Source organism: Eschrichtius robustus, chromosome 16 (assembly GCF_028021215.1).
Source record: "Eschrichtius robustus isolate mEscRob2 chromosome 16, mEscRob2.pri, whole genome shotgun sequence".
In the NCBI taxonomy this organism is placed as follows: Eukaryota; Metazoa; Chordata; class Mammalia; order Artiodactyla; family Eschrichtiidae; genus Eschrichtius; species Eschrichtius robustus.
The window spans coordinates 31,231,961-31,249,914 of NC_090839.1; the positions used below are offsets into that span (position 1 = coordinate 31,231,961).

At 56.1% G+C, this 17,954-nt stretch overlaps 1 protein-coding gene across 1 annotated transcript; it reads left to right on the forward strand.

The window, feature by feature from the left end:
* Positions 1 to 15: 15 nt before the first annotated feature.
* On the forward strand, positions 16 to 17,134 carry HSPA12B (heat shock protein family A (Hsp70) member 12B). Its single transcript, XM_068565354.1, has 13 exons — positions 16 to 98; positions 4,925 to 4,984; positions 6,646 to 6,743; positions 7,747 to 7,871; positions 10,194 to 10,380; positions 10,727 to 10,831; positions 11,159 to 11,275; positions 13,099 to 13,273; positions 13,984 to 14,070; positions 14,506 to 14,610; positions 14,719 to 14,977; positions 15,449 to 15,552; positions 16,148 to 17,134. Exons 2-13 carry the CDS (start codon positions 4,942 to 4,944, stop codon positions 16,801 to 16,803), a joined length of 2,061 nt encoding a protein of 686 aa, XP_068421455.1. The 5' UTR covers positions 16 to 98; positions 4,925 to 4,941; the 3' UTR covers positions 16,804 to 17,134.
* The last annotated feature ends 820 nt before the right edge of the window (positions 17,135 to 17,954 follow it).

Genomic DNA, 17,954 nt, shown 5'->3' on the forward strand with positions numbered 1-17,954 from the left:
GAGGGCTTTGGCCGACGCGGCAGAGCACAGCCGCCCCACCGGCTGTGGGCCCAGGATCCAGGCGTCTGGACACAGGTCGAGCTGTCGGCAGGGCAGAGGTGAGTTCTGGGCGGGGGACCGCTGGGCTCCCAGAGAGGAGAAAACGCCAAGGTTTGCGGTCTCATCGCGGGCTGGCGGCTGAGACCCCACCACAAACTTCCTGACCCAGGGGGACAGGACTGGGGCAGATCTGCAAGCCCCTCTCTCCAGCAGGGCTGTGGGTTCGGTAAGGCAATTGGGGCAGCGACGGAGGGCTACATCCGGGCTTTGGGACCCCACACTCGCCCTGTGGAGGGCGGGGATCTGGGGGGAGGGAGGGGGGCTCGAGAGACTTCCGTGTCTGGGTGTCTGTGGGGCTGGGGGCGGCTCCAGGGAGCCAGTTTGTGGAGGACACGGTGCTTAGGCCAGAGGTGGAGACCCCGGGGTTGAGTGTGTGTGTATTTGGGGACGCCTGCAGGGGGAGTTCCCAGGGCCTGTGGTCCAGAAAGTTCAAGAGTGGCTGGGTGGCACAATGCCAGACTGTGGGCTGGCCTCATGAGCAGGGACCTCTGGTTTCTCTCTGTGGGGCCAGCTTGGGAATCCAGGTGGGGTGGGGTCAGGGCTCCCTGTGGTATCCCAGTGGAGCCAGGCTGTAAAGTTAGCTTGTGTGTGGGAGAGAAACTGACAGGGAGGGTGCTCTAAAATGTGGACTCCCTGGGAGAGTGAAGGCAGCCCTGGATACCCAGAAGGTAAGAGAGGTGATGAGGGACAGTGGGCAGAGGGTGGGAGGGGCTTCAGGCCCTAGGCTGTGTGAGACAGAGGTTGTTTGTGAACTGGCTGCTCCCTTGATGAGGACCCATGGGGGCAGGGCAGGATGTATAGAAAGAAAAGTCGAGGACAGGGAGGGGACTTGAGAGGCCATTTCTATCACTCCCTGCCTCAGGCCAGGAGAAGGCAGCTTCCGCACCCCACAACCTCCCACTGGTCCCTCTCCTTGAGGGTGCCTCTCCAGAGACTGACTGGGGCAGCCCTTTGGGTGCCATTTCTGATATGTTCCTTGGGCCCTGATTGGCTCAGTCTCTGGCTTGGGAGAAATGCCTGTGGCCTCTCTTTGCCTGCTGACTGGCAGGATGCTGAGAGAGCAGTGGATGGGAGAGGCAGGGTCCCGGTAAAAGGAGGCCTGCGGGGGTATGGAGGTGAAAGTCCTAGGCTTTTGTGAGTCTGGGGGACACTGTGGGATGGAAGTCTCCAGTTTCAAGTCCCTACTCGGCCACACTCTGTCCTAGTCCCCAGTCATGCCTATTGGGTAGAAGTCAGGGCCAGGGGTCAGGGTAAAGCTGAAGATGAGAGGTCAATATGAGGCCAAGGGCTAGGGGTCAGTCCATGGGCAAGGTTAAGGGACAGACCATAGGCAGGGTTAAGGGTCTGTCTGTGGGTAGGGTAGGGGTCAGGCTGGGGCCAGGGTTTAGCCTGCCCTTGTAGCCCGGAAATGAAGTTATTCTCTGTGTAAATCAAACTGCCCCACCCAATTATTCTCAAACCCATAAGCATCACCAGTCTGAAATTAGTGGGCCCCTGGGGCAGGGATCTACCTCTCCCCACTTCCAGCTGCAGGCCCCGCCCAGATATAGCTTTTGGGAGCTGAGGTTGTCCTGAGTCCCATGATCAGCATTCTCCTTAAATGTTTCTGGTATGTGCGTGTGTATGCATGGTGGGGGATGTCCCAAAGAAATATGGGGTATGTGTGCGTGCTTGTGTGGCTGCCACCCTCTTGTACCTCCACCTCTCAGAGAATCAGCAGGATCCTCCTTCTTTAACACAAATTGATTCAGGGCCTCCCTCCCTCCCTAAAGAACTCAGAATGACTAGAATAAAAGTCTCAATAAGACCAAAAACTTCTGACAAGAGAAAATTCAGAATCCACATCATGAAGGGAAAGAACACTGCTCACATCTGTCCAACTCCCTGCCTTTTTATCAGCCACCTTCCTTTCTTGGACTTGATCCTCACAAGCCCCCTGCATGATCCATTTTACAGGAAAGGGCACTGAGGCACAGAGAGGCAACATGATGCACTCCAGCCAGGTGCCATAATAGGCCCTGTCAGCCCTGAGTGTAGGGGCATTCAGTGTCACATGCTCAAAGATAGGAGATAACTGGACCAGGTTCACAGAGCTGGGGAGATTATAGACACATTGGTTTGGACATGAAATCAGCTTAGAGTGACAACTCTTGAGTCCTTTTTTCTTGGTGGTTCTAGATTGTTTCTGCTTCAAATACAATATCCTTGGTTCAGAAAATCCATTCATTCATTCAGCAAAGCGTTTCCCCAGCACTTAGCCGCAGAACCTGGCAGGAAGAAATGTCAATAAGTTTTTGCTGATGAATCAAAACAATGCATAAATAGGGCTGCCATATTCTCTCTTGTGGGCTTGATCCAGTAGTGTGTTGGTAGATGTTTTTCAGTCAACTCCCCAAGAGGGAGAAAAACCTAATTTGCAGTTTACCAACTTCTATGGTATAATCACCGTGGCTGATTTCAAGGTATCAATGTGATGTCAATAAATGCAGAATTGAGAAGAGATGCACAGAATCAGCTCTTGGGAGCTGGTAGGATCCACGTCCAGCACGACACTCCATCACCCTGAACTGGGCACCTGTCCCTGGCTCTCAAGGCCCATACCCACCCCCACCATTTACTTTCCTTTTTCTCAGCATCATCCAGCTGCTGTACAAGTGCCCACGATCAGCCCCTGTATTTCCCCTGATTCTGATTCCTGGACATCCACCTGTGCACCTCCAGTGACAGCAGGACTGCATGTGTCTGGAAATCTCCATGGTGCTGGCCATGGGGGAATATCCTGGATGTGTCTCAGTGTCTGTCAATGCTGGGGCTGGGTTGTGTGAATTCTGTGTGAGCAAGGGTGTGTGCACGTGTGTGTAGGGGTGTGACAGTGCCCAGCTCTGTGTCTGCTGTGTTCTGTTAGCAAAACTTCCTGATCTGGCCACTGGCTACAGAGAGGGAGTGGGCTCTGGGCTGCCCCCACCCTTGTTTAGGCTCACTGCTGAGGACAGTAGCGTTGGTGATCTGAAGACTGGGCCAGGATACGTTGACAAGCACTTCTCAAACCTTAGGGTGCTCCCAACCACCTGGGATCTTGCGAAAAAGCAAGCGCTAACTCAGCAGGTCCGGGGAGGAGCCTGAGGGCCTGCACATCTAACAAGCTCCCAGGGGACCCAGTGCTGCTGTCCTGATACCACGCTTTGAGTAACAAAGCTGTCAGTGACCTGGAGGACAATGCCTCTAGCTTGGCCCTCAGAACTTCACAGACACAAGCTCAGGTTCCTCCCACCTTAGAAAAGAAAATAAAAACCTGTCCTCCCCTCCTCAAGCATTATGTTCCTCCAGGTGCAGCCAAGCTTCCCAGAAGTGCTAGCTCCGTTCTCTCACCGTCTGCTCCCTCCTCGCCTACCTGACTCCGCCCCATCTCCATCATTCCACTGAAATGCCATTAAAAACAGGTGTTTCCAGTCTCATCTAAAAATCTCTGAAGGCGTCTAGCTTCACAGTCTTCTCTTATCAAGATCTTCATGAAACCATAGCAGGCAACTCCGTCTCCCTGGCCAGCCAACCTTCCTCCAGTCAACCTTTATTCAGAGCTTCTCCTCCCTTCCCTTCCCCCACTCTACTCTCTGCCAAGCCTCCTGTGACAATGACTCCCAGACACACTTCCCCACCTCAGATTTCTCCCTGACCTCTAGGTCATGTGTCATCTGACTCCTCAGTCTGTTCTCTCAGCAGTTTCAAAACTGCACCCAGAACACTGCCCCTTCCCCCCTGCCAGCCTGCCCTGCTCCAGTATTCTCCATTTCACCATCCATCTCCTAGCTTGAATCAGGCAGTGTCATCCTTGACACCTTCTTCTTCCTAACCTCCCATGTCCAATCCAGCCATCTTCCATCAGGCTTGTTGATTTTAACCTCTAACATAAATGTCTACACTTCTGTCTCAAGACACACAGCCACCACCATCATCTGTTGCCTGGAGCACTGATTGGCTCCTGTTTTCATGTCGTCCCACTGCAGTCTACACTTCCCATGCAGCCAGAGGGGCTTTTTAAAACACAGATTTAGTCATGCCCCTGCCTTCACCCTGCCACTTGAAACCTTTCAAGATCTGCTGTTGCCTTTCATGTAAAACCAGATCTAAAATTGGGTCCACCAGGGTCTGCCTGCAGGGTGAGCCTAGCCCAACCCCTCTCTCCAGCCTTGCCATGCTCCCCTTTCTGCCCTGCTTCACAGTATCCTTCACAGCATTGTTTGTAATCTCAGATTCACTTACATGATTATCTGATTATGAATGGCTTCCCCACCAGGCTGTGGGCCCCCAGGACAGGGACAGTGTCTCTCTGGGTCACTGATGTCCCACAGCATCTGGCAGAGAGTGGGCACCTGAAAACACTTAGGAGCATCCTGGTTCCAACAAAGCAACTGTTAAAAAGACATTTTTGAGGGAATTCCCTGGCGGTCCAGTGGTTAGGTTTCCTCCCTTCCACTGCAGGGGGCCAGGGTTTAATCCCTGCTCGGGGAAGTGAAATCCTGCAAGCCACGCAGTGTAGCCAAAAAAAAAAAGACATTTTTGAGACAAGCTGGGATAGAGGATTGAGCATTGGATGAGATTAAGGAATTACTGTTGATTTTGTTAGACATGATAGTGGTGTTGTGGCAATGTCTTTTAAACAATCTCTGTTAGAGAGACATATTAAATAATTTATAGGTCAAGCAACATGCCTGGGATTTGCTTCAAAGGACTCCAGCCAAAAGTAAATAAATAAAATAAACAATTATTCAGTAAGGGAACAAAGGAACAAATAAATGCCATTCTGCTTGTCTGTTCCTGTTCACAGCCACAGGGCCTACAAAGATGCTGGCTGTCCCGGAGGTGGGCCTGCAGGGGCTGTACAGCGGTAAGACCCCCCCCCTCACCTCTGCCCGGGGCCAACTGCCCCCCTCACCCTGGCACTCAGACCCACCCCTAGTCTGTCCACATGCCTTGCCCAGCAGAGGCTCCTGAGAGCTGTTCTGTGAGTGTGTGTGCGCAAGGAGGGTCAGTGCAACAGGACTACGCATGTGAGTGTGTGTGTGTGTCTGCGTGTCTGCCTATGGGCAGGTCTCTGGGCACAGGGTGTGTATGTCTGCACAGAATTCTGTTTGTGTGCATGCGCATCTGCCTTTGGCCTGGTCTGGGCACAGGCTCTGGGTTCTGTGCAGGGGTAGGAGGCCAGGAGGCAGGACGGACACGCCTCAGGAAGTCCACTCACAAAGACCTGGTGGGCTGGGGCTTCCTTCCTGACTCCCTTCCCAGGCTCAAACCACAGCAACTCGGCCCCTCAAGCTGGAGCTGGTGACAGGACCCAAGCCTGCCCTGGCCACCTGAGAAAAAGGGGCTCTGGGAGTGTGACCACCATGTCCTTGCCCCTCCAGCACTGCAAGACAGATGCCAGCCCTGTCCAGACACTTCCCAGAATTCCCTTCATGCCCAGCCCCTCACATATATTCCCAGGGTACCCCAAGGTCAGGGAGGGCTGGGACTTGTCAGGGCCACAGAGCTGTGGCTGAGCGAGTATACAGGCCCCAGCCCTGGCTCAGCCTAAAGCCAGACGTTGATTTGCTGATGTGTCTTCATACCAGACCCCATCAATCTCCCTGGTCAGCGCCCCCGTCCCCACACACGGATCTCAGGGCAGCCCCAGTGCCCCTCCTAGGGGCCTTAGCAAAGTTCAGTGTGGTGGTGATGAGCCACCAGCCCACACCAGCAAAGCAGGCCCTCCTGCCCCCTGAGCTGCCAGAGCCTCCAAACCAGGCTTTGGGCTGCCTTCTGGGGGCTGCACTGCTTCCTCCCACCAAAGGTCCAGCTCAGTCCTAGGCCTGTGAGAGGGTCTTAAGGGGGCCTCCTGCCCCCAAACGCTGGCTCCAGGTCTATGTGTGTCATGGGGGAGGGGAGGCTTGGAATCTGACTTCCTAGTGTGGTGGACACCTCTCGGCTCAGGGCTGGGCTGGGGGAGGTGTTGCCCCAGTCAGCCAGCTGGGCCTGTCCATGGATGGCCCTTGGGGGGCAGAGGGAGGGGGCGAGGCAACTCCCTCAGGTCCTGATTAGAACCATGTGGCTGCACTTTAGTGGGGAGAGGAGCGGCTCCACTCCCACTCAGTTAGGTCTGTAGTCCCCTACCTTTTCTGGTTTCTCCACCCTCACCCCAGGAGCTCACCTGCCCCATCTCTCCTGCCCTTCTATCTCTGGACTCAGTCTTCCCCACCCCCACAATGCTTCTCTGTCTCTCCCCTTCCCTGCTGTGTCTGAGGGGTGCTGGGCGAGACAGTGAGTCCCTAGGTGAAGTATGTCACCCTTCAGGAATAGGTCACTTCTAACTGATAACAGACCCTGAACCCAGCTATCCCCGACCCCGACCTCAGTCCTGTCCTTCCTACCCTCCCGCCCTCGTCCCCTTTCCCCAGCAGGGTACCCCTCACCTTGGCCCAGCAATGACTGATGGAGAATCCCCCAGGCTTGGGGCCCAGCCACCAGCCTCTTACCCTGATTGTGCCAGAATGATTTGCCCTCTCTTTGCAGGCTCCAGCCCAGAGCGGTCTCCAGTGCCCAGCCCACCCGGCTCCCCAAGGACCCAGGAAAGCTGTGGCATTGCCCCCCTCACACCCTCACAGTCTCCAGTAAGCCCAGAGCAGGGATTGGGGTGGTGGGTGGCCTGGGTAGTGGGGAAGGTCACACTGGTGTCTGGAAGAGCCCTGGCAGGTCTGGGCTGGGGGTACCATCATGCTTCCTGCCCCTACACACTCCACTCATGTTCCCCCTGATGGGTTAGCCTTAGGTGACCTTGGACTGTAGGGGTAACAATTCTACTGAGGTGATCTCTCTCCAGGATAACATCTAGGGACCATTGCACGTAACCTGCCTGGGGCAGATGTACTTCTGAGCAAGTAGTTTTGTGTGTTCTCAGAGCACTGGGCCTCCGATACTTGCTTCCCCTCCTGTCAACCACAGCCCCACCTTAATACAAGGTATATCTAGGGAAGAGGAGACATGTTGCTAAAAAATAGTTTGGGGCTAGCTTGACGTATCCAGGACATAACCACCACCCCCAAGCTCCCTAGGTCACCCCACGTGGGGTGGCCTCACCCTAGTGATCCAGCCTGGGGACCCCCTTGTTCTCAGGGAGCCCAGGCCTGGCCTGGGAGGAGGCAGGGACCACTCCTGGGCACGTGCATGGGGCCTCTCTTCTCTGTCACAAAACTGGATAGAGTCTGGCTGTGTCACTGTGGCCACAAAGAGCAAGAGGGTCAAATAACGCAGGTCCATGTGCTATGAAGCTGCTCAGAGCAGCAAAATTGCCCCCAGCTGGGCCCAGGCTGTGACATGGTGTGAGATGGGGGTGGGGCAAAGGCAGTCCAGGCAGAAGGTAGGCAGAGAACCAGAAGCAGGGAAGCAGGAGCTCAAGCCCAAAACTTCATGGGGCTACCTGAGAGGCCTTGGGCTTTCTGAACAGTTGGCATCTCAAGGGCTTACCTTGGAGCTTAGGAGAGGAAGGGAGCCAGGCAGGCAGGTAGGTGGGGGTGGGCCAGGGCCGGTCTGGACCACAGCCAGGGGTTGGGAGGGCTCCCACATACAGTCAGCCTGGCCCTCTGGCTGCTCCCTGACTAGGTCTTGCACTTGCAGAAGCCTGAGGCCCGAGCCCCCCAGCAGGCCCCCTTCTCCGTGGTAGTGGCCATCGACTTCGGCACCACATCCAGTGGCTATGCCTTCAGCTTTGCCAGTGACCCTGAGGCCATCCACATGATGAGGTGAGGGTGGCTGGGCTGGGAGATTGGTTGTTCGGGGGGGTGGGAATCCTACACCCTGGGAGAGGCCTGGTCCCAGAAGTACTGTCACTAAGGAGAAATGGGGTCTCCTCAGAGTGCCTTCCACTCCTAGTCTGGGCTCCCCACTGGGGCAAAAGTTTGGAGGATGGGTGCCAGGCCTGGGCCCTCAGCCCCAATTGGGGCAGCTCTCTGACCTCTGCAGGAAATGTTGGGCTTTGTTTTTTATTTTAAATTTTTTATTGAGAGATAACAAACATACAGTAAAATACACAGATCTTTTTCTGGGCTAGTCACAAACAAATACATATGCAAAAACCAAATAAATATGTGGTTTTAAAATAAAAGTGGTATATCATACAACTTGCTTTATTTTAAGTTTTCAACACTATTTTCTAGATGTTTCATGTGAATACAGAGAGCCACGATTTTGTTTTAATGGTTGCATAGTATTCCACAGTACAGATGTGTCATAATTTATCCATTCTCCTATTGATAGTTTTGAGGCTATTTTTCCTTCTAATTTTTCACTATTACAAAAAGTGCTGCAATGAATATTCTTCCTTGAAAACTTGTGCTGGAATTTCTATGTGGTAGATTCCTAGAGGCAGATTCCTAGGTTCGGCTCGAATGAAATACAAGGAAATGAACGATCAGAGGGTTAACTGAGTTGACAAGTCACACAGTTGTCATGAAAGAGCTGTTTGAAAAATCCATTCTGATGGAATTTGTTTTGTTTGAATGAAACATTTGTTTGACACTCCCCTTCAGGCCTCAAGACCCTGATCCTTTGAATATATCTTAGTGGGGCTGTAGCCTATAGGGGGAAGACCCCTATAGAAGACCGCAAAGCTCCCAACTCAGCCTGGGGTGGGGGATCAGGGGGCTTCACCAGGGCCTGGGAGGCTGGATGGAAGGGTGGGTGGAGAGACAGGCAAAGGGTCACTGCCCCAAAGATACAGGGGACCTAACCTACATGAGCGTGGACTGTCCTTCCCCTTTCTCTGCTCCCTCCACATCTACATGAGGCCACAAAGGCTCTGGGCCCTTATAGCTCTCTAAGAGCTGCAGGGCATCCCAGCTTGTCAGCACACACAGCTGAGGCCATGCTGGGCCCCTTGCTGGGGCTGAGGACACATGAAGGGACACTGGAGATAACAGTCACAGGAAGTAACTGGGGGCATCTTGGCCTCCTCCCAAGCCCTTCCCACCCCCACTAGCCACTAATCCCCATCACTTCTATCTCTAATATCCCTGTAATACCTGCCTACTTCTCTCCACCACTACCACCCCGAAGTTCAGCCCCACACTCTCTCACTTGAACGGTTGCAATATCCTCCTCCCTTGTTTTCCTTCTCCATCCTCCCTCCCCTCCACTCTGTTGCTACATGGGGACCAGTGACCTTTCTAAAGGCAAATGTGGTCATGCCTCTTCACTCCCCTACCTAATACCCACCAAGACAGAATTCTGATATGGCATTTGGTACTCCTCCTTAGTTGATCTTAAGATTCCTGTATTTTCTCCTGCTTTGAGCCAACTTATAGCTAGTTCTCCCTGGTCTTTCACACCTCCAAGCTTTTGCACATGCTCTTCCTTCTGCCTGGATTCCCAGTTCCTTCCCCAAAAGGCTGCACTGGTGAACTTGGCCTAGAGGAGTCAGGGCATCAGACAACGCAGAGGAAGTGGAGGAAGGATTTGCCAGGCTAATGAACTGGGCAGTGAGTTCTGGGTGGAGGTCCAGATGATGCCTGCACATAGGGAAGTTTGGAGTCTCAGGTTTTGGGGGCCTGCTGGAGGTGTAGTCAGCTGGGATGTAGCTACTGATGTGGGCCAGATGGGAATGATCATGAATGCCTTGAAAGAGCTTAGCTGTGGAAGATGGCCTAGAGAAGGGCAAACCAGCTGGCTGGGAGGAGGCCTCTGCCAGGGTCCTGGAGAGACATATCAGAAGGCCAGACGAGGCAGATGGCTTGCTGCTGCTTGTTAAAAAGACAGGGAGGTGAGGTCCAATGGTATACTTCATGGAAGGGAGCAGGAGCTGAGGATGTCGGATGGGACCCATGGCCCCATGGATAGAGAGGATCCCATGAGCAACGTTTATGGATTTAAGTGGATGCCAAGCACCATATTCACAAGAACCCTAAAAGGTAGGTACTATTATTATTTCCATTTTACATATGGAAAGACTGAGGCTTGGGGAAGCCAAGTGAGCTGCCCAAAGTCACACAGCTGGTTCCAGAGCCAGCACCCAACCCCACAAAGGGAGGATTACTGCTGACCACACTGACAGCTAACTGCCTCCACAGGAAATGGGAGGGCGGGGACCCAGGTGTGGCCCACCAGAAGACCCCCACCTGCCTGCTGCTGACCCCAGAGGGTGCCTTTCACAGTTTTGGCTATACAGCCCGTGATTACTACCACGATCTGGACCCTGAGGAGGCTCGTGACTGGCTCTACTTTGAGAAGTTCAAGATGAAGATCCACAGTGCCACTGTGAGTCACATTCTGGCTCAGGGCCCAGCTCCAGCCAGGGAGGCAGGGCTAGGAGGGAAAGCGGAGAGGGAGGCCTCATGGAGGGTAGGTAAAGCTAAAAGGTGAGGAGGGGCCTGGTGGAGGAGTAGCTAAGGAGGTGGAGCTTGAATCTAAGGGATGGAGGCATGACCAAGAGGTGAAGATAGGGTAAAGAGAGGGGCTGGGGAGAGAACTAATGTGAGATTAGAGCCAGAGTGGGACAGTGCCAAAGAGGGGGAGCACCAGGAAATGGGGTGAGTATAAGAGGTTGTCAGGAAATGGAGGCAGAGCTACGGCCTCCTGCAGAGTCACCTTGTGTCCCTGCCAGGATCTCACCTTGAAGACCCAGCTAGAAGCGGTAAATGGAAAGAAAATGCCTGCCCTGGAGGTGTTCGCCCATGCCTTGCGCTTCTTCAAGGAGCATGCCCTTCAGGTACGCTGTGACCCCATCCCTGCCTACTGGGGTGGAGGGCCCCCAGGTCCATCCTTTCCCCTCAGCCCATCCCCTGTCCATCCAATGGGTAGCCACTGTCAGAAGACAGAGGTCATCTCCAGTCCCCTGCCTTTCTGTCTGGTAGAGCCTGCATCAACCCTACAGGTGTTGGGGAGGTGGTGGTGGTGGGGAAGGGGGTGTTAGGATTCCAAGTTAGCTGGGAAGTTCCTCCTGAGGCCTGATTAGTTCCTCCAGCTGCCATAGAGGCTAAAGACACTTCCCACAAACCAAGCCAGCCATTCCCCTCACTGCCCCCTCCTGCTCCAGGAGCTGAGGGACCAGTGCCCGTCGCTGCCAGAGAAGGACACTGTGCGCTGGGTGTTGACAGTGCCGGCCATCTGGAAACAGCCAGCTAAGCAGTTCATGCGAGAGGCTGCCTACTTGGTGAGAATGTGCACTCAGAGCCATGGACGTTGGTCGGGAGGGCCCCGGGCATGGCCCCATACCCTCATTCACCCACCACCCTTGGGACCACAGAGCCATTGTGTAAAGACTGCCAGCCCCACCCTGCTGGCCATTTTGGAGGGTTGTTGCCACCAGGAAAGGGGGTGGGCCTGCAGGACCAGAGAGCAGAGGGACAAAAGACACAGCCCAGGCCAGCTTAAACAGTGTCTTAGGGCAGGTTTCCTAGAAGCAGAGCCCAAGATGGGGATTCTTGTGCATGTGGTCTATTGCAAGGACTCTCAGCAGAAAGAGGAGTGAGGAAAGCAGGACAGGAGAAAAAGCTGGGCAGGGATGTGGTCTTAGCTGGAGTCTAGCCTCAGCCTGATCCCATGGAGAGCTCTAGAGGGAGAATGTACTGTGGTGTTGGCCACGAGGAGGCGGGGGGCGGGGGTGGCTTTTTGTCCATCCTTATCAGTCTGTCATTGGTTACTGGGGGAGTTGGGGAAAGGCCCTCCAAGTGAGGTGGTTCCCATTCAGCTGAGGGCAGTTCTTCAGAGAAGGGGCAGCGGTGAGCCAATAGCAGCCAACACTCACAGTAGCTGGGCAGGACACCAAGAACACCCACTTCAGCCAGCATCAGTATTTTCACCACAGCCCCAACCACTGAGCAGGGGAAATAGGACTATGAAACTATGAAGGGAGGTGATTTTGGCCAATGTTTGCTGGTCTTCCTACCACAAGAGATGCCCAAAGGTCTGGAGAAAGGGGGACGGCTCAGGCACCCCTCTCTCAAGTGGAAATGGGGAGGTTGGAGGGGGGCTCATTGTTTGATCCTGCCCGTGAACCTGGGGCTTTGGTGGACACCCTAGGATCTCCAAAAGGGATCTCAGGAATTCCAGTGCACCTTCCCCTGGAGGATACCAGGACCCCCAACCCCCCACAAACACAACTTTGGGCCAGGCATGCCTCAGCTGTCAAATCCGCAGGTGCCTACACTTGTCTCTAGAAGGAGCTAACCCTGAGGCCAGTGGGCATCCCCCCTGCAGAGACCAGGATGAAAGCATGGCTGTGCCCAGCCAGAACAAACACCCCCACACCAGTGGCCCCCTGCTGGTTTACCCACCCTGCTTCCTCCCACACTGTTCCCTGTCAGCTGAGGACGGGCTGGCCCTGGGCAGGAAGTCTTAAAACCCACCCATCCCCATCCCCCACCTGGTCAGACTGCCTTGCCTTGGCACCTGAAATTTCACTGTTAAAGTTTCTTTCCTCCTATATCAGATTCCCTGAGAACAAAGTTCTCCTAAGAGTGGGGAGGCCCATGGCCACTGTCTATCACCAGTGGAGAAAGAGGGTTCAGTAAGACAAAAGGGGCCCCCCCACCCCTCTGACTGATGGTCTGGCCATTATACCCACCCTCCCCAATACACTCTGTTGGAGTCTCCACTAACCCCCTCAGCCAGTGCTTAGCTGGCCAACACAGTATCTGTGAAGGGGACCTTGCTGCAGCCCAGGGACACCTTGGGCAGCCTGGAGGCAGATCCCAGGTGCTCTAGGTTTTCACTCAGTCAAGGGTCTCTTCCTGCTGGGCAACACCATGGCATCCTTGGCCATGGCCATGCCCCTCCCCAGCCTGGTCACAGGGTGGCTGTGAGACAGCTCCAAATTTGTGCAGCATGGAGGGGCCTGAGCAGCTTAGCATGGGTGGGGTATAATCCGGAGGAGATGGGAGCCCCACAGGCCCCCGGTTGCCTGCCCTGAGGTGCCATTTCAGTGTGATGCCTGGCCCATGGTGCTCCCCAACCCTGCCAACCACCCATCCTCAGGCCGGACTGGTGTCGAGAGAGGATGCAGAGCAATTACTCATCGCCCTGGAGCCTGAGGCCGCCTCTGTCTACTGCCGCAAGCTGCGTCTGCACCAGCTCGTGGACCTGAGCAGCCGAGCTCCAGGCAGTGGGCGCCTGGGCGAGCGCCGCTCCATTGATTCCAGCTTCCGTCAGGGTGAGCCACCCCCAGGGGTACTGCCCAGTGGCCTTGGAGGCAGGCGCTTAAGATTACACCTTGCCCTAGAGTAGCACTGTCAGAGGACGGTAGGACTCAGCCCAGCCCTGAATCTGAGAGTGGGAGGGTGATGCCTACCCTGAGGAGAGGTGCTTGGGTACTGACAAAGGGTACTCTGAGCTGAAGGTGGAGGTCTTCAGGAGCTGTCCCTTAAACAGCCACTGAATCAGTTTTCCCTCCCCTCCTGGCACATCAGCTGTCCTCCCCCCTCCCCCATCAGCCCCAAGCTCCTGCTGCCAGGACCAGGAACTGGGACAGCTATGGTCAACCTTCATCATCCCCTCAGATGCCATCTCCCATGACAGGGAGAGGTCCCAGGACCTTCCCCCACCCCATCCCCAGCTCCTTCAGACCTTCTTAATTCTGATTTTGCTATGGCCTGAGCCCTTCTGGATTAAGGGAAGGTCCTGCAGCCAGAAATACTTCCCCTTAGCTGTTGGTTACAGTGCCTGAGATTACCCCATCCAGTTTCTCTGGACCCTTTAGGGTTCAGCATTGCCCTCTCCCAGTTAGGAGTGGAGCAGGAGTTTCAGGAGCACTGGCTGCTCCAGATGCTCATGGAGGGCGTTGGTGGAAGGATGCGGGGCATTGAGCGTGGTAGCTGAGACACTCCTTCTAACCTCACTGTCCTGCTGTCCCTCAACACCCAGCCCGAGAGCAGCTTCGAAGGTCCCGCCACAGCCGCACGTTCCTGGTGGAATCGGGTGTCGGAGAACTGTGGGCTGAGATGCAAGCAGGTGGGGGAGGGGAGATGGAGGGATATTCCTTGGGCCCTGTGGGGCACCGTATACTGCAGGTGGGGGGAACATTCCCGAAGTCAGCTCTAGCCCCTAGGAACCCTGCCCCTTCCAACTCCCTTCAGCTGTACCTAACCTGGTAGTCCCCCTCAGTCACCTGCACTCCCACCCCCACTCACAGCCATGCCCCTAACCCCCACTCCCCCGGGGGATTCTCTGCAGATGGAGTTGCAGAATCCTGGGACCATTTTCCCCCACACCTTGTGCTCCTACCTGGTGACCTGAGGTTCAAGCACCTGAAGCCCCTTTCAACCCTAACCCCCATGGCCCCGCAGACAGGGCTCAGGACCTGGGGCAGGGCTGGAGGCTGGGTAAGTCTGCAGAGGGCGCAGAGCTGAAGGTGCCACGAGTGTGTGCTCACGCTCGCCCCCGTAGGAGACCGCTATGTGGTGGCAGACTGCGGGGGAGGCACGGTGGACCTTACCGTGCACCAGTTGGAACAGCCCCATGGCACCCTCAAGGAGCTCTACAAGGCGTCTGGTGAGTAGCCAGGCAGCACCCTTGGTACCCAGACCGCCCTGGCCCCGCCAACGCCCCCTGGCGGCGGAGTCGGCACTGACGCCCCCTTCGACCCCTGCCCTACCCAAGGTGGCCCCTGTGGCGCGGTGGGCGTGGACCTGGCCTTCGAGCAGCTGCTGGGCCGCATCTTCGGCGAAGACTTCATCGCCACCTTCAAAAGGCAACGCCCAGCAGCCTGGGTGGATCTGACTATAGCCTTCGAGGCCCGCAAACGCACCGCAGGCCCACACCGTGCGGGGGCGCTCAACATCTCGCTGCCCTTCTCGTTTATTGACTTCTATCGCAAGCAGCGAGGCCACAACGTGGAGACAGCCCTGCGCAGGAGCAGGTGGGCCGGGGGACCGCCCCTACAGGGGAAGGTGTGGGCCCCAGGGGGGAGTAGGGGGTCCACCTTATCTGTCCCACGCACACATCATGCCAGCCCCGGTGGAGGCAGGGGGAGGGGCATGAGTACCCCAGCTGGAATCGGCAGCCCAAACTGGGGCGAGAATCTTGAGCCTGGGGAAAGGCCAACATCTACCTCTTCCCATTCCCTGCAAACACACACACACACACACACACACACACACACACACACACACACGCTAGCCAATGGGTCTGGGTTCCTCTGCTCCAGGCAAAGGGAGGCTCCTCTCCTGGGACCTCATGCCTGGAACTGGAACAGACCTGCGTCTAAAGCCCTGAGGGTATGGCTGGCACAACACATAATGTGCAGTCAGTGCCCAGGTACTTCGACCTGGAATAGGGGTAGCACCCGGGACCCTGACCCATGGGCCTGTGCCTCCTTCAACACCTACAGCGTGAACTTCGTGAAGTGGTCCTCACAGGGGATGCTCAGGATGTCTTGTGAGGCCATGAACGACCTCTTCCAGCCCACGGTCAGCGGGATCATCCAGCACATAGGTAAGTACCTGAGCCTGGGTCCTTCATTCACCTCAACATACACACCCAGATGCGGGAATATCTTACCCTGTTAGTGCCTGGAAACCTCCCCATATCCATACACTGGAATGAGACCCAGAATCATCTGGAATACCTGGAGGATGCAGTGTGGTGGGGATTAAGAGATAGGCGGGAAGATGTGCAGTCTTGCCAGGTTAAAGAACCTCTGGTGCCTTTTCCCTCAAATGGGGTGATAGTATTAGGTCCCCCAAACTGTTATCACACAGATTTAAATGAACTGAAGTATCTAGAGAGTGAGTGCAATGTCTTGCACGTAGTAGGCATTTAATATGTGTAAATGCAGACCCTTATCTCAAGCCCTCCACGGTGTGGTGGGGAAGCAGAGCCCATAAGGATTGCCAGGGGCCCTCATGAAAGCACTCGGTGTTTTTCTTTATGGGAACCAGGCTACCGTTTTATAGCGAAATGTCTAGTTTCTGGTTGCCCGAGGATACAGGCGGGCAGAGGAGAGGCGCCAGCGGCTGCGCAGTGGTGGCCTCAGTGGCCCACTCCCCGTACCTCCTCCTTACCCCCACCCTCCACTCCTGTACCGCAGAGGCGCTGCTGGAGCGCCCCGAGGTGCAGGGCGTGAAGCTGCTGTTCCTGGTGGGCGGCTTCGCCGAGTCGGCCGTGCTGCAGCACGCGGTGCAGGCAGCACTGGGCGCCCGCGGCCTCCGCGTGGTGGTTCCGCACGACGTGGGCCTCACCATCCTAAAGGGTGCGGTGCTCTTCGGGCAGGCTCCGGGCGTGGTTCGGGTGCGGCGCTCGCCGCTCACCTACGGCGTGGGCGTGCTCAACCGCTTCGTGGCTGGGCGCCACCCGCCCGACAAGCTGCTCGTTCGCGACGGCCGCCGCTGGTGCACCGACGTGTTCGAGCGCTTCGTGGCCGCCGAGCAGTCGGTGGCCCTGGGCGAGGAGGTGCTGCGCAGCTACTGCCCGGCGCGCCCAGGCCAGCGCCGCGTGCTCATCAACCTATACTGCTGCGCCGCCGAGGACGCGCGCTTCATCACCGACCCGGGCGTGCGCAAGTGCGGCGCGCTCAGTCTAGAGCTCGAGCCCGCCGAGGGAGGCCCCCATGCCGCCGACGCGCCCCCTAGCCGCCGCGAGATCCGCACTGCCATGCAGTTTGGCGACACCGAGATTAAGGTCACTGCCGTCGACGTCAGCACCAATCGCTCCGTGCGCGCCGCCATCGACTTTCTTTCCAATTGAGGGCGCAGTGCCAGCCCCCCTCGGCCCCGCTGAACTCTCTTTTGGCCCAGGACCTGGGGAGCGGGCTGAGGCATACCAACCTGCCCCATTCCCCGCCATCCTGCCCCGGGAGGTGAGGTCGCAGGAGGATGGGTGGGGACATATCCAGAAACTCTGGCTTTGGGATTGGGCCCCGGTCCGCTGACTGGAAGGCTGAAGGGCCCTGCCAAGGACTGAGGTCAAGGAGACTTAAAAGAGGTTTGTAAGACGGCCGTGCCCACAGGGAGCACGTGATCCTGAAAGCAGAATGCACCGGAAGACTTGAGCCCTGGTCTGAACTGGGGTCCGGGATGGGAGTGGGGGGGTGGGGGTGCAGCTGCAGGTGGGGCAGCAAGAGGAAGGAGGTTGTGCAGGGCCTGGGCCTGAAGGGCAGAGTGCACTGACTGACTGGCTCAGCCTGTTTAGGGAGCCAGACAGGACAAGGACTGGAAGCTGACAGGAAAGGGACAGGGGTAGTAAGACCTTTCTGGGCGTGGTACTGACCACCCAAGTATGAATGTTAATTGTAGAAAGAGCAGTAGCAGACTATAAGGAGAAGGGTACAGGGTGAGGCACTTAAGAGGGGGATGTGGGGGCACATGTTGGGGCAGCCTTTCCTTTCTATCTGAGAAGGCCCCAGGGGCAGCCTATCAATGACCCACTTGCACTCCATCGAGCCACGGAGTGGGGGGAGGGTAGGGAGGACAGAAGGAGCACTGGTCCCGGCTCTGCCATCAGCTCAGTGTACCTGCCCTCCCATGATGTGCAACAGCCCCACCTGCCTGAGAACCCTAAGGTGACAATAAAGCATTTATGCTCAAGGTGAAGCTATAGCCTCCTGGTACCTCACAAGAGGGGACCCTAATAGTGGAGTAGTGGAGAGGGGCTGGGATCTGCAAAGGGAGGTTTTCAGCTGTGCCTGGGGCTGGGAACTGACCAGAAGGGGGTGCTGCTGTCTCTGGGTCAAGCCTCCCAAACAGAACGCCCCATTCCACAAGACCTCTCTCTGACCTGGGCAGAAGGCCCCTCCCCATCCAAACTCTTCCCAGGCCTAAAATGTCACCCCCTGTGCATTCTTCTTTTGGGGCCAGGTGCTGTAATACCACGAAGTGACCTTGCCTCCAAAAAGAACG

Excerpts from the sequence above, each read along its gene's own strand:
- HSPA12B (XM_068565354.1), top strand. The coding sequence starts at position 4,942 with ATGCTGGCTGTCCCGGAGGTGGGCCTGCAGGGGCTGTACAGCG. Across the intron at positions 4,985-6,645 it reads CCTGCAGGGGCTGTACAGCG|GCTCCAGCCCAGAGCGGTCT; the intron begins GTAAGACCCCCC and ends CTCTCTTTGCAG. Across the intron at positions 6,744-7,746 it reads TCACACCCTCACAGTCTCCA|AAGCCTGAGGCCCGAGCCCC; the intron begins GTAAGCCCAGAG and ends TTGCACTTGCAG.